Source organism: Rousettus aegyptiacus, unplaced genomic scaffold, assembly GCF_014176215.1.
Source record: "Rousettus aegyptiacus isolate mRouAeg1 unplaced genomic scaffold, mRouAeg1.p scaffold_m13_p_16, whole genome shotgun sequence".
Classification (NCBI taxonomy): Eukaryota; Metazoa; Chordata; class Mammalia; order Chiroptera; family Pteropodidae; genus Rousettus; species Rousettus aegyptiacus.
Window position 1 is genome coordinate 54,645,674 of NW_023416291.1, and position 27,420 is coordinate 54,673,093.

General features: G+C 63.4%; 2 protein-coding genes across 10 annotated transcripts; one reads left to right on the forward strand and one right to left on the reverse strand.

Moving 5' to 3' along the window:
• Window positions 1–56: 56 nt before the first annotated feature.
• Window positions 57–11,837, reverse strand: PTBP1 (polypyrimidine tract binding protein 1). Of its 4 annotated transcripts, XM_016126655.2 has the most exons (15): window positions 11,726–11,837; window positions 8,834–8,864; window positions 6,194–6,269; window positions 5,810–5,982; window positions 5,563–5,709; window positions 5,311–5,481; window positions 5,129–5,239; window positions 4,883–5,057; window positions 4,594–4,671; window positions 3,789–3,937; window positions 2,743–2,776; window positions 2,240–2,332; window positions 1,938–2,154; window positions 1,658–1,735; window positions 57–1,571 (listed from the first exon to the last, which is right to left on the reverse strand). In XM_016126655.2, exons 1-15 carry the CDS (start codon window positions 11,731–11,733, stop codon window positions 1,439–1,441), a joined length of 1,674 nt encoding a protein of 557 aa, XP_015982141.1. In that variant the 5' UTR covers window positions 11,734–11,837; the 3' UTR covers window positions 57–1,438. The 4 variants fall into 4 exon arrangements, with proteins under 4 accessions (XP_015982141.1, XP_015982142.1, XP_036090148.1 ...); XM_016126656.2 differs by lacking the exon at window positions 4,594–4,671; XM_036234255.1 differs by having other exon boundaries at window positions 5,311–5,709.
• A 79-nt stretch (window positions 11,838–11,916) lies between these two features.
• On the forward strand, window positions 11,917–23,003 carry LOC107500960. 6 transcript variants are annotated; one of them, XM_036234261.1, is made up of 7 exons: window positions 11,917–12,073; window positions 12,331–14,184; window positions 15,278–16,840; window positions 17,306–17,459; window positions 18,217–18,387; window positions 18,659–18,757; window positions 19,223–23,003. In XM_036234261.1, exons 5-7 carry the CDS (start codon window positions 18,217–18,219, stop codon window positions 19,838–19,840), a joined length of 888 nt encoding a protein of 295 aa, XP_036090154.1. In that variant the 5' UTR covers window positions 11,917–12,073; window positions 12,331–14,184; window positions 15,278–16,840; window positions 17,306–17,459; the 3' UTR covers window positions 19,841–23,003. The 6 variants fall into 6 exon arrangements, 5 of the variants coding, with proteins under 5 accessions (XP_036090154.1, XP_036090152.1, XP_036090153.1 ...); XM_036234259.1 differs by having other exon boundaries at window positions 12,331–12,974; window positions 14,039–14,184; window positions 17,306–18,387; XM_036234260.1 differs by having other exon boundaries at window positions 12,331–12,947; window positions 14,039–14,184; window positions 17,306–18,387.
• Window positions 23,004–27,420: the final 4,417 nt, after the last annotated feature.

Below are 27,420 nucleotides of genomic sequence, written 5' to 3' on the forward strand. Positions count from 1 at the left end.
GGCCGTCTGGACTCACGAGTGGGCGGGGAAGACGGAGCATGCCCAGCACAGGGAGATGGAGCGCAGGGTAGAGTTTATTGAGTCAGCACAGACCGGCCAGACCTGCCTTCCACACTGTGGACAGAAGCAGCTGGCGGAGGCAAAGTTGTCATGAAACCGCTTTAATTCTGTCCCCTCCGCGTGACAAGCTGACGGGCAGGCAGTGAGACGTGCCGCACTCACTACAATACTGAGCCTGTAATTGCTGGTATCAAAATATACATCTGTGTCACCGTAAAAAACCACACGTGCTGCCCTCGTCTTACAACAGGTATAAAAAATTACAAATATTTACACCCTTGTCCCACCCCAACACGGAAACCCAGGGGTCCAGGCCCCGAGGGAGGGGTCAGCCAATACGAGGTCTGCGTGCAGGGCACCCCCTGGGGCCCAGCACACAGGACGCCGCGGCGGAGGAGCGGGCCGTCGTCCCACCTCCCAGGGTCCCGGCGTTAGAGGTGGACAGAAAACAAACAAAACTTTGGTCCAAAAATTTGCAGGAAAAAAGGAACCCTGAAAGTTTAAGAGCGCTTGCCCTCCAGACAGAGGGCAGGTTGGGTGTAAGGCATCTGGGGTCTCAGATGGAGGCCTGGGGCCTTCTAGAAGGACCAGGGCTCCCCAGCTGCCCCCACGGCATCTGCCCTGGAAACTAGATCCTGCCCTGCGACTTCATTACAAGGAATAAAATAAAAAGTACAGTATACAAGGTCATACAAAGAGGAAATTTAGATTACACTCATACCATTTTTATCATCTCGCTATATAAAAAGTTACTTAAAACTATTTCTCTTGCATATAAATGAAAAGATTAGGATATTTGGTCAACTGGAAGTATTGCTAGGCACAAATGTCTGCGGCTGCATCGAAGCACGAGATTACAGTGAACACAAAGCTCCAAGCGGAAGGCGGCCGGGGACGTGCCCACGGGCCAGGGGGAGGGAGAATCACACACTTGATTAAACGGGAGAACAGGGGTTCTGGGGTGTCGGCTGCCTCCGGGCCCTGCTGCCGGGAGCCCCCTGCCATGCCAGGCACATGATCCGTGCAGGAGGCTGTCCCCCGGGGCCCAAACCCCTACCCGTCTGCTACCGCGGGGCCCAGCCAGAGCAGCGGGTTTTAAGGCACGAGAAAGCCGAGTAGAGGTCAGGGAGCGCCCAGCCTGGGCTGCGGGAGGCACAGGCAAGGGCCCGGGGAGGGCCTGAGGCCGGCACCCCGTCTCTCCAAGGTTAGCACGGTGAGTTAGATTTAATTTTTTTAAAAACAGGTAAACTGATTTCTCTTTAAAAAAATAAAATCTCTGGTCTTTTAAGGTCACTTCAGCTGCTTTTAAAGTGGCTTTTTTTCTGGAATGATGGAAGTTGTGGCCGGGGGCCCGGCAGGCGGGTCCTGGCGGCAGGGCCTAGATGGTGGACTTGGAGAAGGACACCCGCAGGTGGTGGTTCTCGCCCAGGTCGTGGTTGTGCAGGTCGATGAGCGCCTGGATGGCCTCCTCCACTGAGCCCATCTGGATTAGCGCCATCTTCCGGTCCTTCCTGTGGGACGGGCAAGGGCTTAGTGAGGTGGGGGAGAGGGGGAGGCAATGGGCAGGGGGGTCGGGGTGGGGGGGTGCCATGCTCACTGGAAGAACTTGAACCCTTTGACGATGCCGCCATTGCTGGAGAAGAGGATCTTGAGGTCATCCTCGGAGATGGAGGGCCTGTGGGGAGACAGCCGTCCTCAGGGCCGGGGACTATGCGCCCTTTCTGGGGCCCACAAACAGGACTGTATCCTAATCGTTTTGGAATCACAGGCAACGCCCCACTCAGCTTGCAAAACACTGCCCGCGGCTCCCCGCACCCCCTTGCGCTCCAGGAGTGTCCCAGGTGTGGGGGGGGGCAGCCTCCACGGGCAGCACCTACGGGATATTGGACAGGTGCAGGGTAGCAGAGGGCGGGAAGATGTTCTGGAAGTTCTTGGAGCCCGGCTTCTTGAAGCGGTGCAGTGGCGAGTTGCCGTAGTCCTTGGTCAAGCCCTGGTCCTCCTGGCCCTCGCGGGGCAGCTGCACGTTCTGGTGCTTGGACAGGGTGATGCGCACCGGCTTCCCGTGCAGCTTGTGGCCGTTGAGGTGGCTCATGGCTGCAAAGGCGGGAGGGACCCTGGTGACCCAAGGCCCGAAGGTGCTGGCCAGCCTGCATCCTCCTCCCCTGGCCCGGCCCCTTACCCAGCTGGGCCTGGCTCCCATCCGCCATCTGTACCAGGGCATTCTCCTTCTTGTTGAACAGGATCTTCACCCGCTGCACGTCTCCGTACACGCCTTCAAAAGCCGGGGACAGGTGCTGAGCGCGGGGCCTGCCCCCGCCGCCCCCACCAGCCCCCGCGACCCGCACACCCTCTCAGGGCTGGCTCTGCCCGCAGGTTTGCTATTCTGCCTCTGGAACCTGCGTCCAGTCACAGGGACGTTACCGGGAGGACTACCTTCAGCGAGAAGTCCTACAATCCAGGGAAGGTCAATTGCCAAAGAGCCATCACTTTCCATGCTACCAACACGCTTAACTCTGCGAGGGCATGCAGGGCGGTAACCATGCGTGTCTACCGACTCCTACTACTATGCACACCGGAGGCAAACGAGTAACGAGGCAGAACCGCAAACTCAGTACATCTCAGGGCTTAAAATAACCTCCATTAAATGAAAACAAGGTAATAAAAGTGTGAATGATAACATACCGAAAAGAATAAAGAGGCTTTGGGGTGTGACTCTCTTTAGAGGACAGCAGAGCAAGGCAGCGGAGGGACAGGGAAAGGGAGAGGTCAGGGGGCGAGTTGCCATCGTCCACCGCGAGGAGGCAGCCCCGCAGGCGTGCAGGTTGATGGATGATGAAGTTGTCAGGATGTTAATATTCAAGGGCAGGTTGGTTTCCGGAGAGCAGGGTTTGAGGGGGAAGTTTGTTTTTATTTATTTATGGTTTTGTTTTGTTTCAAGCAACAACAGGAAGCAGAAGAACCGTGCAGTCAGTTGGCAAAGAAATTCCGGATCAGAAAAAAAATTGGGAGAGGGGAAGGGGAGAAAAGAAAAAAAGTAGCAAAAAACACAGGTCAGTAAATACATAAGAAACCGGCAGTGTTCCATCAGTCAGGTCTACACACATCACTGTCACAGGCCCCCTCGCGGCCAGCAGGAGACGCCGCGGCCCGCGGCGGGCGCCCCAGCACGGTCTCCTGCTGCCAGCTCGGGTCTACACGCTCACACAAGCACGAGGGGTGGAGTCTGTTAGTGAGGCTTCGAGAGCATCGAACTCAGACAAGGAGCCGGCCACCCCAGGCCCAGAAGCTGCAGGAGTGCTCAGAGAGGTGCGGAGACGGCCTGACACGCTGCTGATAGCACCCCAACCTCCCGGAGTGGCCTCGGCGGAGCCCTGATGGCCTCGCCTGCGCTCCCCGCCACCCGGCCCGGAGGCGTGCGCAGGTCGCTGGTCCCCGTGGGAGACCGCCGCAGACAGAGGCCCGTCTGCTTGGGGTGTGGGGTCTGCTTCCACTACCTGGAGCACGCGCCAACCCTGACCCTGGGCACCGAGACGAGGGCACAGGACGCCCAGTGTGGGGGGGAGGGCACCCCGCGTAGAGGGGCTGCCCAAGCACGGGCCTGTGGTTGGCCCCGGGGACCCCAGCACCCAGGGTGACGGCAGCGTGGCCTGCTGGCCTCTGCGTTAAGACCCGAGGGGACGAGTCCCTGCTCACGCCTCAGGGGAAACTATCCGGGCACAGCCACGTACCTCCGGGTTCAGGTTGCTGACCAGCAGGACAGAGTTCCCGGCCCCGCCCAGGCCTGGGATGGCGATGCGGCCTGCTGCCGCCGCGGCCGCCGCCGCGGATGGGATGGCCAGGGGTGCCAGGGCCCCGTGCACGTTGGGGACGGACAGGCCTGCGGAGGGAGAGGCGGTTACCCGTGAGCAGCAGTGCCCAAGGCCCGGGAGGGGGAGCGCGGTCCTGCCCATCCTCATGCAAAGGACACGCTGGCGGCATGGCATCCCCCCGGCCGCAGCCGGCCGGCACCTCCGTCCTCCGCACAGGCCGCGCCGGGTTCGGGCCGTCTGCATGCGCCCAGCAGCACAGAAGCTCCGGCTCCGCCGACGCAGAGCCCAGCCCGGCAGCCACGGCCGTGCGTGCATGCAGGTGCCCGTCACCATGCAGACGCCACGCCGGGCGGGACACGGCAGGCTGCCGCGCGGTGGGCGCCCGGCCCTCCTCAGGCTCGCTCGCTCGGGGCGCCCGCCCGGCTCATGCCGCTCTGCTTACCAGGCCACTTAAACCCGCCTGCTAAGGACACAGCCCTCCAACCACTGTGCGGACACGGCCTCGCCCGGGGGGTGCTTGAAGGAACCAGACCAGAGACTGCGGGGTCAGCGAACGCTCTGCGTGGCCCTGTCCTATGGCTGCCCTGTGCAGGCTGCTGGGGAACCCAGAGGCCCGCGCCCAGGAAGGCGGGCCCCCCCGCCTGCGCCCGTCAGCTCGCGTGGAGGCAGGGCTCCCGGAGGAGTGCGGGCACGCTTGGCCGCTGGGGCCCGGGAGTGTGTGTACCTGCAGCCTGAGGGATGGCAAAGGTGGGAGGGAAACCAGCTCCTGCATACGGGGAGGCTGACATTATGCCCGGTGCACCTGGAAACAAACGAGACACTAATCGTCGCCCACGACCTCCGCCCGAGCGGACGCGCCTGGCGGGCGCACCCCACACTACGGGCCGGGCCGCGCCACCCCTGCCGGGCGCGGGGTGGGCATCTGGGGACTCCTGGGGCCGGGGCACTCAGCCTGAACTACACCTCCTTGCCTCCCGCGACAGAGGGCCCGGATGGCCAGCCGGGTGTCTTACCAAAGGCCGCGGCCATGGTCTGGTCCAGGGAGGGCTGGCTGTCGCCGGAGGGCAGGTCGGGCCGCGTGTAGTCTCGGCTCTTGTCGTTGTTGTACTTGACGTTGAGGCTGGTGAGCTTGGAGAAGTCGATGCGGAGCGTGCAGCAGGCGTTGTAGATGTTCTGCCCGTCCAGCGACTGCGGGGAGAGGCCGTGAGTGGCTGGGGCGCCGGGGCGCCGGGGCGGGCGGCGTCTGGGGGTCCACTCACCAGCTTGGCGTGCTGGGCGCTCACGGGCTCGGCGTACTGCAGCAGCGCCTGGAACTGGTTGTTCTTGGTGAACGTGATGATCTTCAGGACTGTGCCAAACTTGGAGAAGATCTGCCGAGAAGAGTCGTCAGCCTCTGCCCAGCGACTCCGCCAGCCGCAGCCCAGCCCAGGGCCCCCCTCACCTGGTGGAGCACGTCCAGGGTGACCGGGTAGAAGAGGTTCTCCACGATGATCCGGAGCACCGGGCTCTGGCCGGCCATCGCCATCCCAGCGTCCACCGCAGCGGCTGAGGCGGCCAGCGCCAGGTTCCCTGACTGCACCGAGTTCACCGCCTGCAGGGCCGCCTGGGCGCGCTGTAGGGGCACAGCCTTGAGTTCCGGGACCCCTGGCCACCCGGGGCCCAGACCCGCCCAGGCACAGGGGGTACGACGCACCGCCTGGTTGGGCGAGCTGTCCGTCTTGAGCTCCTTGTGGTTGGAGAATTGGACGTAGATGGGCTGGCCGCGCAGCACGGGCGTCACCGAGGTGTAGTAGTTGACCATGGTGTTGGCCGCCTCCTCGGTGTTCATCTCAATGAAGGCCTGGGGGCAGGGCGGGGGCAGGGCAGGCGTGAGCCGGGGGAGCCCTGGAGGAGCCCAGCACCCCCCCAGCGGGCCAGCCGGCTTGGCAAGGGGCTCACACCTGACTCTTCCCTTTCAGCATCAGGAGGTTGGTGACCTTCCCAAAGGGCAGCCCCAAGGAGATGACCTCGCCCTCCGTGACATCGCTGGGGAGCTTGCGAATGTGGATCACCCTGGAGGGCACCCCCGCACTCCGGCTGTCGCCCTTGAACTTCTTGCTGTCGTTCCCGTTCGCTGAGAAGAGGAGTGGCTGGTACGGCACAGGGCACCCCAGGCTCCCGCACAAGGTGCCCACCCCGAACTGTTTCCCGAACGGGGGGGAGCGGAGTGGTTCCCACGTCTAGTGCCCTGTCAGCTCCAGGAGAACGTGCGAGCCCAGGTCGCATCCAGGACGGACCAGGTCAGCGGGGATGGGGACGCGCGGGGGGCGCCCGCAGGCAGGTACCTGCGGAGGCCGAGTTGCCGCTCATGATAAAGGGTCCGTTAGTGACACACGCAGAGAAGAGCTCGTCCGATCCCCGCTGGAAGAGAAGCCGGGCTGGGCGGGCTGGAGACGCCCCCGCCCCCGCCGCCTCGCCACGCCGCCCTCCCAAGCCCCAGACACAGCCCCCCCCCCCCGCCGGATTCCTGGGGGCTTTCTCAAGGCAGGAGCTGTCGCCTACAGGGGGCTTGCACCTCACTCCCACCTACCGGTCCCACGGGACACCCCTGCCTCCTGGGGACAGGCCTCAGGTGAGGTGTCCCCACGGCACGCCCGCGGCTCATGCCACCGGCCATGCAGGGAACTGCCCACCGACTCGGTCGGGACTGTCAGACCGTCCTCAGAACAAAGTCCCCTTGTCACTGCGGCCACTCGCTCGGCCTGTTTTCCAGCTGCATGAGGACACCTGAGCCGCGGTGTAGTCACTCGCGGACTGGAAATGCTGCCTCCCGAGCCGGGTGGGCCACCCGGTCACCGCGCAAACGGGTCGGGCCGAGGGCAGCTACAGAGCCGCCCGTCTGTGAGAGGCTTGGGATTCCCGGGTCCCGATCTAATGCTCCAGCACCCCCCGCTGCTATGCGGGTGAGACCTGAGGGCCGCTCGACTCTCCTCGAGGGTGAGCTGGATGCGAATGCCGTCCCCAGCTGCAGAGACTTGGGGCTGTTCCCCATCGAGGCCACCTGCTGGCCCCAGGACCTGCTGTGGGACCGAGCTGTGCAGGCTCTGCCTTTGCCAGAGACCCCTTGGCCCCCCTGACCCTGTGGCAGGAACAGGAAGGACCACCTCCCTGAGCTTCCAGCTCGCAGAGGGAGGCCCTGCCCACCATCTGCCCCTTCTCAAGGACGCCTCCCCTTTGCTGTCCCTCCAAACTGCCACCTCAGCTACCACTCCAGCAGCACCATCCCCACCCCAAGCCACCACGTGGAGCCTGTCCGCCCCTGAGAACCCCGTCCTCTCTGGCGCTATTAGGGCCTGCTGAAGGCCACTCAAGAGGTTTACCAACTGCCCTTGGAGACAAGGACCAGGACTGGCCCTGCTACTACTGGCTCACGGCTGTGGGCATGTCCCCTCATCCGGACCCCACCCTGGGCGCCCCAGCACCCAAGGCTGGGAGGGCTGCAGAGCACCCTCACTCTGGGCCAAAGACATGAGGCCAAGACTGCTGCTGAGGCTGGGGAGCGACAGGAACTTCCTCCACCTGTCACGCCACTGAGTGGACGCCCCACACAAGAGTCAGCAGTCGGGACAAAGCCACCATGCAGACCGCCCCGGCCCCAGGAACTCCACTGGCTCCAAGCACAGGTGCCTGCGTCACCTGTGGGACCCGGCACTGTGCCTCCCTGTCTGTGGGGTGGAGATCCCTCCCCACGCAGGTGGAGGGGGGCCAGGCGCCCACGTGGCTCACGTGCAGGCGGCACGCCTTCGGAGGGGCGCCCTGCCTGCTGCCACGCCAGTGACGGGGAGGAACTGGCCTTTCCTCGAGGCCAGCATTCCCGCCGTGTGCCCAGATGGGGCCCCTCCACCTGGGGGTGATCCCTGCCCACTGGGCTGTCCACGCTCTCCACCCTCGCCCAAAGCACAGAGACACCCAGATGCAGGTGGTGACCAGCAGCTCAGAGGGGACTGTCCCCGGGACAGACACTCCGAGGGCAGAACCCTGGACAAACGCGGACCAGTCCAGGTGCTGAGGGTTCCCACAGGCCTTGTGACTCAGACGCAGCTGGGCCGTCTTCCAGGCCTTCCTTAAGGAAGTGCTTTGACCAGCCAGCACCACGGGCCCCTCCCCCACGGTAGAGCAGGGACAGGGGACCCACTCCTTCCCAGTAGCTAGCTGAGCACTGTCAACCGCCTGACGCCTCCCGAGGGCATGGCTTGTTGTGGATGGCGCCCAGAAGCCCACTGGGCCGCCCTCCAGGGGGGCCGCAGGCTCCTGCCCTGAGCGGGGCTGGTTCTGGAACCAGAGGACCCCGGGGCTGGGCCGGAAGGGCTACTCCCACTGGCTCCCACAGAAGCCAGACGCTTTCTGTGACAGTTACAATTGCTGCAGATGAAAGTCCCTCTCCCTCCTCCCGCCAGCGAACAAACAGGTTTTATCTGCAGAACATCGGGACAGGCAGCGTGTGGAGACAGGACTGCCCGGGAAACCGAAACCCGGCCCCAAGCCGCAGCCCGCGCCCCCCGCACCCCCAGTCCCGGTGCTCAGCGGGGGCGGAGGGCCACCCCGGCCCCGCCCTGCTCACTGCACTGACGCCCGAGTGCTGAGGGTGGCGGAGGTCCCCATCTCGCATCTCAAAAACCAAAGAGGACCTGAACCACGCTGCCATCGAGAGCGGCCCCTCTGTCCCCACAACCCGAGCCCCCCAAAGCTGGGCTGGGGTCTGACTTCACCTCTCTCCACATCAGACCAAGGCACCGAGAATGCTCCAGGTGGACATCCTCGTTGCACACCCCAGGTCTCTGCCAGGGCCGGGGGGGGGGGGTCCCCCAAACCCAAGCAAATGTGCATTTACTAAGGGGTCACCTGACCCCTACGGCCGAAAACGCATAGCCCGGCCCCCACCAGAGGCCAAGCGGCCACCAGGAAGCAGAGTCTGCAGTGCCTACCTTGGTACCAACTGCTATGTCTGGGACAATGCTGTGAAGAGAGAGAGAGAGAGAAGAATGTTAGCAGAGGTGCCGCGGCGGCTGCGGGGTGCCCGGGACGGCTCGCCGGCCAGGGGCTCCCCTAGCTGCACGTCCCCCCCGCCCCCACTGGAGGCCCTCCACCAGACTAGCGAGCTGAGGCAGGGAAGTGAGCCGCCGTCCATTTATTCTCAACTTGAAAAGGAGCCACCATTGTCCTCTGGCTCCCCTCCCTCCCAGCAGGACCCCAGGCCCCGCCTCCGGTCCTCTCCACCAGAGGTCCGGAGAGGTCCAAAGACAAAGACAGCCCCTCCGAAAGCCCCAGGAGGGACACTTGATGCTCGCTGTTAAGGTTCAAGTGCTGTCGTTTGTTTTCTCAAAACTGGAAATGCTTGGGGACCATTTTTAAGCAGGGAAGGCCGGCCAGTGAGGCGGCAACTCAGAGGGCCCTGGGCTCAGAGAGCTCCGGGGCCCAGGGGGCCGAACCAGGACACCCTAAGCTGCCCTGGAGCAAGGGGGCAGTGAAGTTGAAAAACTCAGGTAAAATTATCGCAGGTTACTCATCAACCTGGCCCGGGGTGATGGACTTTCTCCCTGCCCCAGGCCCAACTGGGGAAAGTGGGAAGAGGCCACCGTGGCTCCCTAAGGCCCACCCGCAGGCCCAGCTGCTGACTGGCGCTCAGCACACACATCCATCCCTCCGGGATGCCCCGTGGCAAAGGGAGACTGTGACTACGGTGGGGGACTTAGCAATGCACCCCTAAGGTCACCCGGCCACCAAGGCCTAACGGGATCTGTGACCAGAGCCTCCGACGATGTCACACAAAGCCAGCGAGAGGCCGCGTCTTGGCTGGGAAGGCAGCCCCGGTGGCCGCCTGCACTCCTGCCCCAGGGCACCAACCCACTGGCCACCCAGAGGCAGCACACCCCCAGGCGCTGCGCCCCAGCCCTGCCGTCGGCACCCCTCACCTGCTCTGGCTCACTCTAAGCCCCTGCCTCCACGGCAGAGCCTTCACTTCTTCGCTATAGGAAAAACGTGGACTGTCAGTAGGTTTTTAAGAACTCTCTAGAGCCAAGAAAACACTCCCCAGAAAACCTGAAAGAATGAGAAGCATGCAGCTCCTCGTTGCGAACCCAGGGCAACGCGCTGCGTCCCACCCCTGGGAGAGCCTCGGCCACAGCAAGTTCTACATGAAACAAACAGCCCTTCCTGAAAGTTCCCGAGCCTTCCCGAAAGAAGGCGCGTCACAAACTGCACTCGCGACGGCTCGGCCCGGCTGCCTAGGTAACCACACCTTCTACGGGAGGGTAGTGAGACACGGCCCTCCAAGCCACATCTGGGGGACCAGACGGTCCTTTGAGGGGGCAAATAGAGCTTGACAAGACAAGAGAGGAAACGCTTCCCATCCGGATCTCCCTGCCAGGCCGAGCACCCGCTGGTTCGCCCCACAGTCCCGTCGTGGGGAGGGTCTTCTCGGGGGAGGTCCATCCAAGCCAAAACGGAAGGCGGACCACAAGATCATGTTCCTCATGCTGCAGCAATTTTTCTAAAAGACTGGATTTAATTCAGCCTGAAACCTATCATTTCAAACCCGAGGCGCTGAGGCACGTGACCCTCCCGGCATGTTAACCACACCCCCCTGGAGGTCAGGCCAAGGGAGGAAGGAGGGCTTTCCAAGCTCCAGATGAGAAAAGATAACCAGAACTACCCTTGGAATCGTCAGACTTTCTCGAAATCAGCACTTAACCCTCCCCCAACAGAAAAGGAAAATAATTAGCCTAACACACGAAATGAAAAAGCACGCTCCAAAGTCGGTTTCATTTTTAGCAGGTTCTATCATTTTTTCCCCAGACTAAAAACTGAGGCTCCAAACCGGGCAGACTCGTCTCTGCCAACAAAACCGCTCTGCGGCTTGGCCGCCGGTCTCAGCGTTCAAGTGAAGCGAGTCTTTGTAACTTCGGATCTGCCGAAGGCTCCGATACCTTCAACCGCAAGGAGCAGACAGAGTCCTGGCAACTGCCCCAACGCTCATTTGCGTTCCCGGAACGGGCCCCATCCCTCCTCCAGGGCGCAGGGTCCGAGAGCTCGGGGTCCGGCCGTTCTGGCCCACGTGGGTCACCTCCGGCATCTGGGGCTCGGGAGCTCCATGCCCCGGGGCGGGGGGGGAGCAGCTCGTGCTTAAGGAACCGCCGGACAGAGCCCCCCTCGAAGGCGGTAACAAAGGGGGCGCGGGGCGCCCTCCCCGAGCCGTCCTCCCTGGCCCTGCATCTGGATGGGCCGCGCGGCCGTGCTTTGTGGGCAGCCTGGGGAGGGGCCGGCAACGGCGGCGAAGGGCCCGCGCCCTTCCGGGCGGAGGGCGGCGTCTCCTGGCCGCTCCCGGGGCCGCCGCGGGCGGGGGAGGCCCGGCCCAGAATCCAGGCGGCGGGAAAGGCCGCGCACGCGCGCCGGGGCCCGAGCCGTGCGGAGGACGACGCGCGCGCGCGCGGGGCCGGGACGGGGAGCGCGAGGGGCCACGCCGGGCGCGCGGAGCGGCTGCCGGGAGCCGGGAGGCCGCGCGGACGCACGCGAGGCAGCGCGGGGCGCGGGCGGAGGGCGGCAAGGGCCTCGCCGCCGCCGCGTGCGCCCGGAACGGGCCGCGGGGAGGCCGGAAATGGGCAGCGCTGCGCCCCGGCGAGCCCCAGGCTGGGGCGCGGGGGCCGCCTCGCGCCCCCGGCAACTTCTCCCCGCTCCCTTGACGCGGCGAGGGCCGGAACCCCGGAGGCGCCCGGGGCGGAGGGGCACGCGGGCCGGCGCCCCGAGGAGGCCCAGGCGGCGGCGAGAGGAGAGCCCGAGCGCGAGAAGGGCGACGGGAAGTGCGGAAAGGCACGACTCACCCGTCCATTGCACACAGAGGAGACCCGCGGGGGACGGAGTGGAGGCGCCGGAATAGCAGGAACCGACCCAACGGCTCCGAGTTATAGACTCACAAAATGGCGGAGACGCCCGAACACGTCCCCCGCGCGCTCTGCCCATTGGCTCCTGCTGCGGGGAGGGGGCGGAGCGAGCGCCGCGGGCCCCTCCAGCGCCTTCCAATGGCCAGGAGTCCTCTCGGGAGGCGGAGCCAAGGGGAATGGCAGACGACCATTGGAGAACGCAGCCGTCCGTCAGGGATCAAGGCGGAAAAGGCCCGTGGCGTCGGGGGAGGGGAGAAAAGGTGGCAGCACATGCCGACTGCTGAACCAGTAAGCGAGCTGCTCTCTTGCGTGGGGCTTTGCGGGAGAAGCCATCTTGAGAGTGGGTACGTGGCGAGTCAGGCGGCGGGAAGCGTGCTTTCCCCCAGGCTGCCGCCATCTTGCTAACGGGCAGGGCTAATCCACCGGCGTGAGAGCCAAGGTAGGAGCGTCGCCATCTTGGAGTCGGGCATGACACCCTCGAGACTCCATGTTGCTTATGGGCACGTGGCGAAAAAGTCTGATTCAAACTGGTATGTTACTCCTAGGTTAGCACGCATGGAGGTGGAGGCCGCCTACCCCGTCCCAGACGCGCCAGAGCTCACTTTCCACTACTGGCCACCGAGCCTGCGGGCGCGATGCGGTCAGGGATCGCCCCGACTGTGATCTTTGTCTCAGAGCAGCGAAGGCCGATCGCGGTCCACTCACTCCCTGGCTGCAGGGATGGGGAAACTGAGGCCTGGGGCGCACAGAGCAGAATCCCGCCGTCGTTGGACATTCAGGGAGGACCATCGTGGCAGCAGAGAAAATACCCTAAACATATTCCCAAGAGCGCTGATTCCAAGAAGAATTGGACAGGGTCGTGGGTGACAGGGATGCCCCTCAAAGAGGTGCTGGGAAACCAGGGCCCGCAGGTTGGGCAGGGGGACCAGACGCGGTCAGAGGCCAGAGCCAGGGAGGCCGCGGCGCCGCGTCCCCCAGCGCACTTGGCGGCAGCAGAAGCCGATGTGCGTCCCGGCTTGGTGAGGCTCCCGCTGCGGAGCATAAGTTCAATAAACAGAGGAAACTTGTGTTAATTGGCTCTACGTCCGTGCTGAAACGGGGGTCGAATGGTACCAGCATAGCGACGGAGAAGCGGTGACACGTCTGGTTTCCCGATTTCGAGGTGAGGCCAAGGCGCCCGGCCTCTCAGGTTGGTTTCCTTTCTCCAGCCGAATCCTGACAGCGGCCACACTCAGGGCCGCGGGCCTGGAACGCGGCCCAGCAGCCCTGGAGCCAGAGGGTGTCAGGGATTAGCGGCGGCTGCCGATTTCCACGGAGCTTCCCGCCCTGCGGTCCCTGGCCCTGTCTCCCGCCACGGGACATCTGAAGCCCCAGAATCGCTCTCTGGGAAGCGCTGGGGTGTGGGTGGGGATTTGTGGATTCGCTCCCCCGGGGATTCCCATGAGCTCTGCTGTGGGTACCACCTGGGTCAGCTAGCTGTTGGTCGTTTCGCGACCGTGCCAGGGCCGCCCTTGTCGGCGGGAGAGAGTCCCAGCCCCAGGCAGAAGAGCAGCTACTGACTTCAGAGGAGATGGAGGTCTAAACCGTTGGAGTCCAGGCCCAGGTCTGCCTCCCAGCCCAGTGGGCCCCACACCACCGCTACCTGCCTGGCTTCTCACGTCACTGTGCAGGCACCCTTTGCACCCCTGTTCCATCCCTGAAGCTGCTTCTCCAAACCTGCCCAGCTCGTTCCTTTACTCTCTCCCGTTCTGGAGGCCAAAAGTCCAAGGTCAAGGTGTCCCAGGACCATGCTCCCTGCCGAGGCTCCAGAGAGGGCCCTTTCTGCCTCTCCCGGCCTCTTGGGGGCTACCAGTCCTGAGGCTTGTGGACACTCTAGCTGCCCGCCTGCTTTCTCCCTTATTCTCCGTCCCTTCGCTGTGTCTCAGAAAAGGACACTTGTCGTTGGGTTAGGGCCCACTAGGTTAACCCAGGATAGCTTCACCTCCGGACCCTTAATCACACCTGCAAAGACCCTTCTCCCGAACAATGCCACGCTCATAGGTCGGGGCGAGGATGTGGACATCACGTCTTTGGGGCCCTGAGTCAGCCCACAACGCCATCTGGAACTTGGACCGGTGACAAGGCTGCAGGCGGGGCTTGGGGGGGCCTCTCAGCTACCAAGGCTTAGGGCCCTGCGCTGATAGTTAGATCGGTGCCCCTGATTTATCTAGGGGCCGGCCAGCCTCCTCTCTTTGTTTTCCTTTCTCTTCTCAGCCCTTCTCCCACCCCGGCCTTGCCAGCCAGCTGCTCCCCTCATGAATGATTCAGGGTGAGCGTGGTCGCGTGCTCACCTCGCAATTGTTGGAGGATTCTGAAAACGATACTCTTGTGGCAAGAGGAGGGAGGCAGGTGAGTGCCAGGTAGGTGTTGGGGGGCGGTGCCTCGGTTTACCCCTTTATCAGAGTGAAGGGTCAGGCCAGTCCCTCCTCACCTCCTGCGGGCTTTCTCTCCAATTTCAAATGGGAGCGACTTAATGGTTTTGGGATCTTTAGTCAAGTGTTTGTTTACTTCTTGCCTTGATTACAAAAGTCCCTGGATTCATGGATTGCTCCAGGTCTCCCCGCCCCTCCCAAGCCTCCCAGACTCACCCATTTTCCACATTTCTGTAGGACTGAGCTGGGGGGGGGGCGGGGTGAGATCAAAAAGGCTCCTAGCCGGGTCCCTCCCTCACCCCTCCCGGGTGGCCTGGAACCACACTCCTGGACCTTCTGGAACTTTGTGTGGCCTGAGAACATTCGGCATAAGGCCACAGCCTGCCCTGTTCATTAGAGAAGGGCTGACTGAAGCCCCAGCCCAAGCCCCCTCCAGTGATGGTAGGGGCCCAGGTTTCTTCCTCCACCACCCCTGCCAGGCCCTGCCCAGCCCCCAGCCCATAGAGGAACCCCTGTCTCTGCAAGGTGGAGCGGGGCCCCCAAAGTCCCTCCCCTGAGTCGTCATGGTCTCTTCTCAGGTTCTCCTCATCCGGGACCCCACATCAGGGGCTCAGCCTCTCCCCTCCCCCAGCCCCAGGCCCTCAGGCCAACTGCAAACTCCCAGTTCTCCACCCAAACCAGTTGCAAGCCCCTCCCCAGGAGCCCATCCTGTCCCTGGGCCCTGCCCCTGGGCTGCAGCATCTTTCCACCGGGGCCTCCCCACCGCCAGCTTGATTCACACCGGAGTTCAGCTCCCTGAGTTCAGCTCCCTCCGGGCGCCTCTGAGCTTTAACTCTTCGCTCTCTGCTAGGAAATGCGATCATTTCCTCTTCCCCAGCCCAGAGAAGCCGAGTGCGCCCCAGCCTGTGAGGCCCCGCTGGGCTTGGTCGGGCCACTCAGCTCTCAGGGCAGCAGTCTGCCGAGTCCAACAAAGAGTCAACTTAGAGTGACCACCTGACCCAGCAATGCCACTCCTGGACATGTACTTGGGAGAAATGAAACTCCCCCTGCCCACAAACACATGTGCTTGGTTCCCCGGCAGCCCCGAAGCAGACGTGACTCGAGGGCCCGGCGACACGTGAACAGAGTGGTGGCCCACCAGTGTGGAATATTACTTGGCCCTGAAAAGGAACAAAGCATTGCCACAAGGCCATTGGGGCCCCTGCTGTCCCCACGGCACCTCATCAATGCTTCTCCCCTGGAAAGTCCCTCCACGCACAGTGTCTTCTCGGGAGGAGGTCCCCGTGTGCAGCCCCCACAGAAAGGTGCAGCAGGCGTCTATCAAGCAGCTGGTGGCAGAGATGCAGGCCATTGTCTCCAGCGGCCCAAGGTCAGGTGGGACTCCTGCCGAACCAGGCTGTGCAGAAGCCTGCGCCTCAGGACAGATGGAATACAAGCCTCAAACCAAGGTGGTCCAGGCTACGCCGCAGGCCCTGCAGGAAGCAGCCCAAGGCAGGGGAGAGGGGATGGGAGGGGCCGGGAGGGGCCGGAAGGGGCCAGAGGCAAGAAGGAGCTGGGCCAGGCCAGGGCGGCCTTGCTGGAGGCCACATTTTACTGGAGCGGGGAAGACCGGCCACTAGAGAACTGGGAACCACAAAGGCCCTGTCATGGATTGAATCCTGGTCCCCAAAAGGTGGGTCCCCATCCTGACCCCCAGTGCCCGTGAATGCAACGTGGCTGGGAAACAGGGTCTTTGTGGCTGTCATGAGCTGAGCCGGGTCATGCAGGAGCAGGGGCCCGATGCAGTGACTGGCGTCCTTGTAAAAAGAAGGGGCCTGGGACACAGACACACGGGGAGAGGCCTCACGAAGGCAGAGGCAGAGCCCAGGGCCATGCGGCCGCCAGCCGGGGCGCCGCGGTTGCCCGGCAGCCAGCCCGCCAACACCGCGAACTCGGACTTCCGGCCCCCGGGCCGGGGACAGAATGAACGCGTGTCATTTTACCGCCTAGTTTGTGGCTCTTGGTCGCGGAGGCCAAGGCCAAGTGGGCAGACAGCGGCTGTCCTGGCCCGGCCGGCCGCGTCGCACGGCGACAGGAAAGCCGGCTCGCTTCCCGGCCTTGCAAAATTCATGAGAAGGAAGAGGTCTCAGTGCACGGGGGAACCTGAGCCGGCTGTAAGCGATCCCGCGGCCATCTGTTCACCCGGCTGCTGCCTGCCCACAGGGTCACGGGGCCACTGGCCATGGCCCGGGCAGGAGCCCAGACCCAGGTCCTCACCTACCAAAGGGGGGGGACCCCCGACCCAGCATGGTCCCTCCCGCCGAGTCTTTACTACAGTGAAGCAGCCATTCTCACCTAGGAGATTCTTTTGTCCCCAGGAGACCCCGGGGGGCATCTGGGGACATCTGTGGCCGTCACTCTGGGGGAGCTCCTGCCATCGAGTGAGTGGGGGCCGGGGATGCCCAGGGTGCCCCTCGGAGAGTGACCCAGCCCTGATGTCGGCTGAATCCAACTGAAGCCCCCCGAGCCCTCCGCAGTGGACGCCTGGGATCCTGGTGAGGAGCCAACTCTGGAAGGATCCAGGAGCAGAGAAAGGAATGCGCCCCAGGCAGGCGAGTGGGTCATTCAGGACGCAAGGAAGAGGAAACCTTGGGTTTCATAATAGGTAACACATGAGACCCAGGGCTACGAGCCTCGAGGGGTGACATCGCCAGCATCAATAGTTTATAGCAGACATGGACACCTGAGCTCTTGCCATGGGCAGCTGGCTCGGGTGGCCCCCCCGAGGCCACTTGCTGGGCCGCGGCTCCTGGCAACCCACCTGGGGACAGGACGGGCCCGGCCCCCACCTCGGCATGAGCACACCAGCAGGGGCCAGGGGCCCTGGTTCCCCAGAAGCCACCCCTTCCTGCAGTGGAGACACCGCGTCACCAATGTGTTCTCGTTCGGCTGGGTGGAGGGCTGGGGGCTACTTGGGTGCTCATGCAAAGGGAAGGTTCAGAGTAGGTGCCACCCGCCCTGGCTGGGGCTGGTGCTCGTAGTGGCCTGGGAGGCCGGCAGGGGGCCAGGGGGATGGGGAGGGGGCACGAGGCCTCTGGCTCCAAGTCCCTTTGCGTTTGTTTCTGAATAGACGTTTCTGCAGAGGATGGACAAGGGACCGACAAGTCCACGGGAAGACACTCAACCCCGTGAGCTATCAGTCAAGCCCACAGTGAAACGGCGCCTCGTACCAGGACATCCTCTGCCCACGTGGCCGTCACAACCGTGGATGAGGATGTGGAGAGGTTGGAACCTTCGGCGGCTGCCGCAGGGGGAGGCTAAACGGGGCAGCAGCCGCTCTGGAAAACGGTGGCCGTGCTGGGGTTTGTGTTGTCGTCGTTTCTGAGGCTTTTCTAACATGTTTTTCTTACCGACTTTACGGTGTACATACGTTAAAGCCTCGCCGCACACGAGCAGACAACCAGACGGACACCAGGGTCGCCGGGCGCCACCGGCAGCCGTGAGCACCGTCCCTTCCAGCCCCGTGCCTGCTCTTCCCGCGGGGGGCACGGCGTGGGCCAGCCCGGGCGTGCATGGAGGGTGTGCAAAGACGGGCGTGCGCGCATCCCGTGTGTGGACGCGTGTGCAAACGCGGGCGTGTGAGCGTCCTGCGCGTGGACGCGTGTGCAAACGCGGGCGTGTGAGCGTCCTGCGTGTGGACGCGTGTGCAAATATGGGCGTGCGCGCGTCCCGTGTGTGGACGCGCGTGCAAACGCGGGCGCGTGAGCGTCCTGCGTGTGGACGCGTGTGCAAACGTGGGCGTGCGCGCGTCCCGTGTGTGGACGCGTGTGCAAAGACAGACCGTGCCGGCGTCCCGCGTGTGGACGCGTGTGCACCATACACACTCTTCTTCTGTGCACACGTTTAATCCCAATCGCGCTGCCGTTTTCAAAACATCAGTGGAAAACTCCCGAGCATCATCGTGAGCAGCTCACACGCCCCAGAAGACAGGGCCGCGGGCACAGCCCCCCGCCCTCCGTGCTTCATGCCGTTTCCTTCCGGATGCTTCCAAGGCCTGCTTCCCACCCCGGGACCTGCAGCGACCGTCCGGCCGCCCCTGGGTCATGCCCCCAGCCCCCACGCCTTCGGCCCCCTCCTCCAGGCGTCCGTGGTCCTGGGCTCTTTTGTACCCACTTTTCCAAGACACATTTGGAAACCAGCGGGGCCTCCCAGGTTCGTGCAGCAAAACAGTTAAAGACGGGGCAGAGGAGGGAACAGAGGGCAGGAACGGCTGGGGGGGGAGCGGGGGGGGGGGGGCGGGGCCCCGCCCAGCTCATCTGCAGCCCTGATCCACGCAGCTGCCTCCTGGGAAGGTCGCCTGTCCTGTTCCGTCTCCACATCCTGCCACGTCCCAGATGAGTTTAGCATCTCTTCCAAACGTCACTTAAAAAAACTTGCTGTAAACTATGCATGACTGGAAACCGACCCTTTTCGTCATTTTCAGGTGTGCATGTTGCCAGCGGTGACCTCAAGGATGACGGCATTCCCGTGTGACGGTCACCACCATCTGTCCGTCCCCAGGCCCTTCTCATCGTCCCCAACGGTGAGCATTCCGGAAGCATCGTCTTTAATGGGCAGGATCGTCGGCACCGCTGGTCAAAGGTCCTGCTCCTGGTCAGCGTGCCATGTCCCTTCCCCTTCGCCCTGAATCCGGGCGCCCAGTCAGCGCAGACGCAGGTCAGGGGGGCGTCTTCCTGGCCGCCTCGCCCCACATTCCAGGCGAGCCAGCGCCTCCGTAGGCCTGGGACCTGCCGCCTCCCCCAGGCCCCAGACCCCTCACCCTCCTTTCCTCAAGAAAGCCAGTCTCCTCCCCGCCCCCAGCTTCCCTGTCCAGCCAGCAGAGTTTGAAAATCCCAGGCGTGATCTTGGAGGAAAATCCTAGAATCAGTCAGACAAGCACAGGCCCCTTCCTTTCTGCTGGAGATGAAAGAGGTCCGAGGACAAAAGCAAACGTCCCGGGGCGCGGGTGTTTATCCGCAGAGCGCAGAACGCCCTGTGTCACTTCCAGACATTGTGTAGGAGCCGGCGGCGCAGCCGCCGAAATGCCAGACGCCTCCGACGACCTGCAAGCTCCGCAGTTATGTGTCCGGCGAAGCTTTGGTCTCCAGGACCTTCCACGGGGGAGAGTTCAAACCGCCAGGGACTCCCTGCCCGGACCCCCAAACGCCCCTGGCAACTAAGCCGGGGCGAGGACGAGGTCTGGACCCAGAATTCCGCAGCCTCGGTGACTGCCTTTGGCCGCCCCTCCCCGCCCCCGGGGGCTGCAGGGAGCCTGGGGGTGGCCCTGGTCCTGTGCCTGGGAGGGGACCGGCCACATTCCGAGCATTCCTTCTCTGTCCCCACTTGTTTGTTTGCTTGTTTTAAGTCAGAGGCCCCAGGAACTGCCTTTTCCTTTTGTTTTCTGCTGGTGGCCGGCCTCGAGGGACTTTCTTGGTCCTGGAACCACAAGCTGGACAAGCCGCAGGGCGTTCCACACCCTCCCAAGGCACCCGCCCCCTCTGAGACACCACCTCCAACGGCCACAGCCACCCACGGGCTAAGCGGCCCCAGGCCACTGGGAGGAAGGCAGAAGGAGAGTTCTGTAGCTTGCAGGCCAGGCCGGGTAGCAGTGGCCACTGAGGCCTAGACGCAGGGGAGGGGACGGAATTTCGGATGCCAGTCAGGCGGCGGCCAGCCCGGACACCTGGCGTCCAGCTTCCTGGTGGGGAAACCGAGGCAGGGTTTAAGTTGCCTCCCGAGGCCCTCAGCTGGGCCCGCCCCCTGCCAAGTGTGCATTTCCGTCCCCGGCGCCCGGTGCATGGTGGGAGGGACAGGCTGACCTGGGCGGGGTCCGGGGGGTTGTACCCGGCCCCGAGCCTGGACGGTGGATGAAGAGCCCCCCTCACGGGAGAGGCGGCTGTTGCTCCCACATGACCTTGGCCTCCAGGACGGGGGCGGGACCAGAGCAGTGAGGGCGGCCCGCGAGCATCGAGGCGCCACACTGTCCTCAGGGACCCGGAGGCCAAGTCTCAGGGCCGGTCCCCGCACTTGGGCCTCCCCGCCCCACAGCCCCCGGCTCGGAGCCGGCACACCGCAGGTACCAGCGCCTGACGGTCGGGCGCTTTCCACGTGAACCTTTTTTAAGGCTTGAGGTGAGGCTCACATAGCGCAGTACGAATCGATCTAACGCAAGTCGGTGGCAGGTAGTACATTCATGACACTGCGCAACCGCCACCTCTACCTAGTTCCAGAACCTTCCATCACTCCAAAAGGCACCCCGTCCCCATCAGGAGTCACCCCCACCGCCTGCCCGACGCCCACTCTCCCGCTTCCTGTCTGCGGACGCGCCCGTTCCGGACCGTCACATCGGCGGAGCCACACGCGCGTGGCCTGCGCGCGCGGCGCCCCTCGCCGAGCACCGTGTGTTCAGGTCCGGCCACGTCATGGCGCGTGTCCGCGCCTCCTCGCTTCCACGGCCGAGGGACCCCCCGTGCGTGGACGGGCACGTGGCGCGTGTCCACCGCCCGCGGCCGGACGCGTGGCTGGTCGGCCTTCGGCCGCGGGGACTCCTGAACGCAGTGTGACTCAGCACCGTTTTAGGTTTTTGGGGAACAGGCCCGGGAGCCCGGGGCCCACTCGGCCGTTTGAGGGTCCGTGACGTTCCCACGGTGGCTGCTCGTCTCCCCCGTCCCCAGCAGGGAGCGGGAGGGTCCGGACGCCTTTGGCCTCCCAGGTGGCCCCTGCCGTCCGTCAGTCGCGCCAGGCGAGGCCCGGGCGGGGGTGTGCGTTAGAGGGGACGGCGCATTCTCGTCAGTTGAGTGCCGTGAGCAGGAGGGACACCAGGGCGTCAGGGCAAGTGCAGGCGGCCTGGGAAGACGCAGTGGCACTCGGGCTGGAAGAGCCTGCCACGGGTGCCCGGTGCCCGGAAGACGCAGAACCGGGGCGCGAGGTCCACGTACAGAGTGGACGGGACTCGCGGTTCGGTTCATAACGGCACACATGCAGGAGCAGCCGAGGTGGCCTTCAGGGGTGGACAAGGGACGTGCCCACCCGGGGCTGCCACGTTCCTCAGCGCACAGAAGATGTGCCACGGAGCCCTCAGAAGACCGGGGGTGGGAGGGGCCTCGAGAGCTCGTGACCCAGTGGAGGGAGCCAGCCTGAAGGGCGACACACACGGGGCCAACCGCAGGGCGTCTGGACAGGGCGGAGCTGCGGGCACAGGAGGACCCGTGGGTGCCGGGGGGAGGTGCAGGGGCGGAGCGCAGAGGGCCTCAGGGCAGTGGCGCTGCTCTGCACGACGCTGTGACTATGGGCGCAGGTCCTCGTATATTTGTCCTAACCGCAGCGCGTCCAGCACGGAGGGAGAACCCCCACGGCTCGGTGGGCTCGAGTGGATGACAATGTATCGGTATCAGCTCATCACTGCAACAATGTAGCTCACTCACTCCTTAAGGCAATAGGCTGGCAACCGGGAGGGGCAGGGGCCCATGGGAACTCTCTGTAATTAATGCTCAGTTTTTCTGTAAATGTAAAACTGTCCAAAAAAATTAAAAGGGATGTGAGAAGGCCAGGGCAGGACCCTCCTAAGAGCAAGGTCCAGATGTTACGTCGGAATGACACGCAAACCGGCTAGAAAATGGGCAGAGGACCTGAACAGACATCTTTCCAAAGCACACATACACACAGGAAAAGATGCTCCGCGCCTCTGATCATCAGGAGAAAAAACTGAAAACTACAGTGAGCTCTCACCTCACGCCTGTCAGAATAGCCATCGTCAATAAACCAGCACATGACAGTGCTGGCGAGGACGCGGAGAAAAGGGAGGCTCGAGGACGGCTCGTGGGGGTGCACGGGGGCGCAGCCTCTGCGGAAGACAGCGTGGGGGTGCCTCGGGAAATCGAAAACAGAATTGCTGATGGCCCAGCCATTCCACTCTGAACATTCATCCCACGAAATCCAAAACACTGATTCGAAAAGATAAACACACCACTACGTTCACAGCAGCATAACTAGCAAAAGCCAAGACACAGAAGAAATGGTACAGACGTGAGATGGAATATTACCCGGCCATGAAAAAGAGAACGACGTCTCCCTGTCTGCAGCCACACGATGGTCCTAGAAGGTGTTGTGCCGAGTGACGTCAAAGACAAATTCCATTTGATTTCACTTACACAAGATAAAAAGTGGAAGATAAAAAACGCCAGACTCATAGAAACAGAGAGGAGGCCGGGGGTGGGAAGGAAGGCGGCGGAGAGTATTACCTGCAGGCGCCCGCTCCCCACTGGAAGACAAGTCGGCCTGGGGGTGCTGAGAGCAAATCTTCGGAGTTCTCATCACAAAGAAGCGAGAGGCGACAGAGTCGGGGCGGAGGTGCGGCCTGGCCGGATGGTGGCGGGCGCACGTGCCCGGCCACCGCGCCCCGCGCCCCGAACACGCACAGGGTTCGCGTGTCAGCCACGCCTCGGCAAAGCCGGGGGGAGGAAACGAAAGCGCTCGCTCGTGCACACGTGGGTTAGCGCGGCCGTGTGAAAAGGTGGGCTGGACAGACTTTTAGTGTATCCTTCTGTGTTGTATAAATTAAACTGTGCGCAAACCTAATAAGGATATATTTTAAAATTATGCAGGAAAAACAAATTATGTAATTCAGTGGTTCCTGGTACGCTCAGTGTTGTGCAACCACCACCACTATTAATTCCAGAACATTCCATCACCCCCAAAGGAAACCCTGTCCCCGCCGTCGGCAGCCGCCCCCGTCCCCCGACGACCGCGAACCCGCTTCCTGTCTGTGGACTTTCCCATCGGCGGAAGCGCACGCCGTGTGGCCGGCGCGTCGGCCTCGCCCGCTGAGCGGCGCGCGTTCAGGGCCCGTCCACGGCGAGGCGCGCGCCAGCGCCTCCCCCGTTCCGCGGCGGAGTGACTCCCCCCGCGTGGACGGCCATCTGTGCTGCCGTGAACGCGGCCGTGCGGGTTCTCGTGAGGACGTGTGTCTTCAGTCCTGTTTTATTTCCCCCGAGGAGGGGACAGCTGGGTCACACGGTCACTGCATGCTCGGCCCTTCGAAGACCAGCGGTGTGGAGAGGGTGAGGCGGTTGGTCCCCCGGGGAGGAACCACCCACCCGGCTGATAACTTTTGATGGGCGCGGTCAGCGGGACTGGCAGAACTTCCCATGGGCTCCTGTTGTAAATAGGGCTGGCTGATGGCAGGGGCTGGGGCCTGGCCCCACTACCCTGTCCCCAGGCTCGGGATGGGCCAGGCCCTCTTCAGACCCCGCCCGTGGCACGTCCCAGCCTCCTGGAGTCAAGGTTGGGGAGCGGTCGGCGCTGCCTTGCCCCTCAGCCACCAGCTGATTTTCAGTTCCCGTGGGTACAAATGCAAGACCCCAAATGTTTAAGGCCCAGAAGGGCCGAGCGCTTGCCACCAGTGCGGACACACCACTTCCGGCTGCCCACTCTGCCGCCTCCCAGCACCTACCGCCCCTGAGGACCCCGAAGCAGCCTGAAGGCCCCGCGAACAGGATGCGCCCGGGTCCTCTGCGCACCCTGTGGGTGGCCTCGTCCTCATGCCACTCCACAGCGACACAAGTGGCTGACCTTGGAGGCCGCCAGCCAGAGCGGACGAGACATAAACAGTGGCCTTCCCGTCCCCAGCCTTCTCCATAGGACTTGGCAGCAAACGAGGTTTTGCAACTTGAAATTGAGAGTGTCGTGCCAAGCCTGCGATTTGCTAGAGACACCCTCCTGTGGGCCGGGGGGCACGGCTTCCGGGGGCCTCCCTCTCGGCCCCCCTCAGAGTGGGGGCTGAGCGCGAGGGCCGCTGCGCCCGTGGACCAGGACACGCCACGGCGTTTCCGGGAACCCTGGTCTCTTTGTCCTCGAGGGAAGCCGGTCCCGTTCTCTCCGCCTCCCACAGGGAAAAGCCGACGCTTCTGTTGGCAAGCTGTCTCCCAGATGACTCACGCATGGAGCCTCCCTGCCTGTAAAATTTATTTCTGATGAAAACATTTACTATTTTATTTTAAACAAGTTGGTTTGTCCAAATACACCGTTAGGATGGTCCAAAGGCAAAGCGCGGGCTGGGAGGAGAAGCTTGCGGCGCAACAAAGGACGGGGGTCTAGCACATGTAAACAGCTCTCACTAATCAATGACAAGAAACCAGCCAACCCGAGTTAAAACGGGCCACGGACTGGAAAGGACGGGTCCCGAGGAACGATGCCCGACCGTCCCATCATGTACCACGCGGCGCCAGGCCCCAGAAAGCACACACAAGCACTCCAAAGAGCAGCCTCTGTGGGACGGGAAAGGCTCCAATCACAGAGATCAGCAGCACCAAGCGAGCCCCTGACACTCCCGACCAGAGTGCAAGCGGGGGACAGCCACCTTCGGAAATCCTGGAAGCATCTTCTTTTAGTTGCGATATAATCGCATCCCATAAAATCTACTGTTTTAAAGCAGACCACCCAGGGAGGGCTCCCAGGGTCTTCACAGCCTTGGGCAACTCTCACCACCGTCTGATTCCAGAACGTTTCCGTCACCTCACAAGGAAGCCCAGTGCCCATCAGCTGTCACCCCCCCCCCCCACACACACACACACTCGGCAGGTCCCAGGCAGGAAACCAAGGCAGGAAATGCAGTTTGCAGGGGCAGGACTGGGCCAAGATTACACATTCTCTCTGAGCTATGAATAGAAAAATATTCGTGTCTACACACTTAAATGTGAAATAACTGTGAGTTTTAAGACACACTAGTTTAACGTCCTGGGGCAGAAATCCATTGCTAGATGTTCAAACCGGCCCAACGAAGAGAGGGCGGTCGTTTATCTCTGCAGCCCTCGTAGCCTGTGCAGGGGCGCGTTCTGCGCGGCTGGGGCTGCGTCTTCTCCAGCCTGGGCGCTGGGGGGCGCCGGGGAGTCTGCCCACGAGTGGGTGGGAACGCGCAGCAGGCACCCGGGGCCTGGGCGGCGGGAGCTGCGGCTGCATTGCTGGGCTTTTGCTGCCCTCTGGTGGCACGTCCGGTGGCAGCAGGCAGTGGCTCCGCTCCGCCTCAAATCGGGAAGCTGCATTAGGTCCCTGGTCGCCTGGTTTATTTACTCGCGGGATAGTAACCAGAACCAGCGCTTGCTCAGCAGCGACGCGGCGCCGGGCGCCTGGAAGCGCTTGCGAAGCCCCTAACGGGATCGACGAGGCTGGGAGAGGGATGGGCGGTGATGACGGACGCCTGGGGCAGCGAGCCGAGCGGCGCAGGTCAGGGCACACTATCCCTTCTCGTCCATCTCCACCTGGGGCCCTGGCAGGCACGGAGCAGGGTTTTCCAGTGCTCCCCGCAGCCCCGAGCTGCACCTTGAGGCCCCCAGGGCTGGGAAAGGGAGGTCGAGAGGGACCTCACCGGCCCACCTGTCTGAGCGTGGACGCGGCTCAGCTCCAGCCCAAATGACAGACGTCTACGTTCTGGATTCGGCCCTGGCATCCAGTTTGAGACCTCAAGGGTGAAGACTCCTTGGTCACCTCGTTTCATCTGCCACTGGTCCTGAGGGAGGAGAGGTCCCCTCCCCTTTACTGATAGGGAAACTGAGGCTCAGAGGGCGAAAACAGCCCGTGAGCTTGCGACACCTGATGAGCAGGCTCTGGGGGTGAGGTCTGAACCTAATCCCTTGCTCCCTCCACTTTAGGCCCGTCCACAGGGCCAGACCCTGAGGTGGCACCAGGATGCCCGACCTTGTGGACACACCCTGTGTAACGCCCCTGAGTGGGCGCAACGTGATTTCCAGATGTAACGGTCCTTCCCAGATCAGGCGACTTCGAGTTAATCGGAAGGGAGACCATGCGGGGTGGGCCTGGCCTCAGCCGGCGAGCCTGTCGTGAAGGCCCGGGGAGCGGCAAACAGCCCTGAGTTAACTGCTCTGCAGGGGGCCCCGGTGACAAGGACCTGGGGACAGGAAGAGATCCGGAGCCCAACGACCGCGGGGCCGGGAGAGGTTCACGGTGGGGCCCGTCGTTCCCCCCCTTCTCTCTGCAAACGCCTCCCAGGTCCCCGCGTCCGGCTCCGCCCCAGCCGCCCCGGCCTGTCTGCGCGCGGCCACCAGAGGGCGCCCCTGAGCACGGAGTCGGCGCGTCCTGCCTTGCGCACTGCCCTCTCCGGCTCCCGCGTCCCGCGGGGCCGAAGCCCAAGTCCTGCCGCGCCCACGGACCCTGCGCGGCCGCCCCCGCCATCGTTCCTCCCTCTCGGCCCCTCGCGCACTCTGCTCCAGCCACGCGGGCCTCCCTGCTGCTTCCCCGACACGGCGGGCGCAGACCCGCCCCAGGGCCTTGGCACACGCGGCCCCCGCTTGCTGGCGCTATCCCTCTGGGGAGTTCTCTCGCCTCACTCCGACCTGAGCTCAAACGTCGCCTGTTCTGAGAGGCCTCCCCTGACCTTGGCCCAGGAAGCCGCCCTGTCGCTGTTCGCTGTCCCCACATACGGCGTCCCCGGCCTTGTGTCCTGGCCCCGGTGCATTGCGTGACCACCGAGAGCTACCGGGCATGGTCACCGTGCCCCTCGCGCCCGGCTGGGGCCTGGTGATTGGAACCGATGAGAGATGGCGGTGTTTCTGGTTGCAGGGAGCTGGTCTGGGTCCTGGGTGCGCGGCCGCGACAAGACAAGACCCTCCCCCAGCCAGGCGCCCGGCCTGTTAAGCCGGCAGAATCAGATCGTCACACGGCAGCTGATCGAAGGCAATGCCCACTGCGCACCAGGCAGCGGGCGTTCTGCTCAGCGGCTAACCCGGCTGCAAATGAGGAGACTGAGGCACGGGCCTTGCCCGGCCGCGCGGGCTGGCAGCCCATTCCAGGAATGGCCCCTGTGGTCGGGCCTCCCGCGTTTCTGTGCTCGGACGTGGGGACGTGTGCCGGTGGGGGGGACGGTGGCACATGTGACCCACGGGCCTGAAGTGCTTGCCCCTCGGACCCTGCCGGCCCGCTGTCCCTGACGCCCACGCATTCCTCCGGGGAGGAGCCGGCTGGCCTGGCCGTCAGATTTTGCAACTAAAAATACAGGATGCCCGGTTACATTTGAACTTGAGCTAAACAATGGCTCATTATTAATTTTTCGAGCACACGCACGTCCCAAACATCGCATGGGACACGCTTATACTGATATGTCATTTCTCGCTGGCCTGAAATTCACATTTAACCGGGAGTCCTGGATTTTATCTCACGACTCTGCCCTTGCCCCCTTCAGCTGACAGCAGCTCT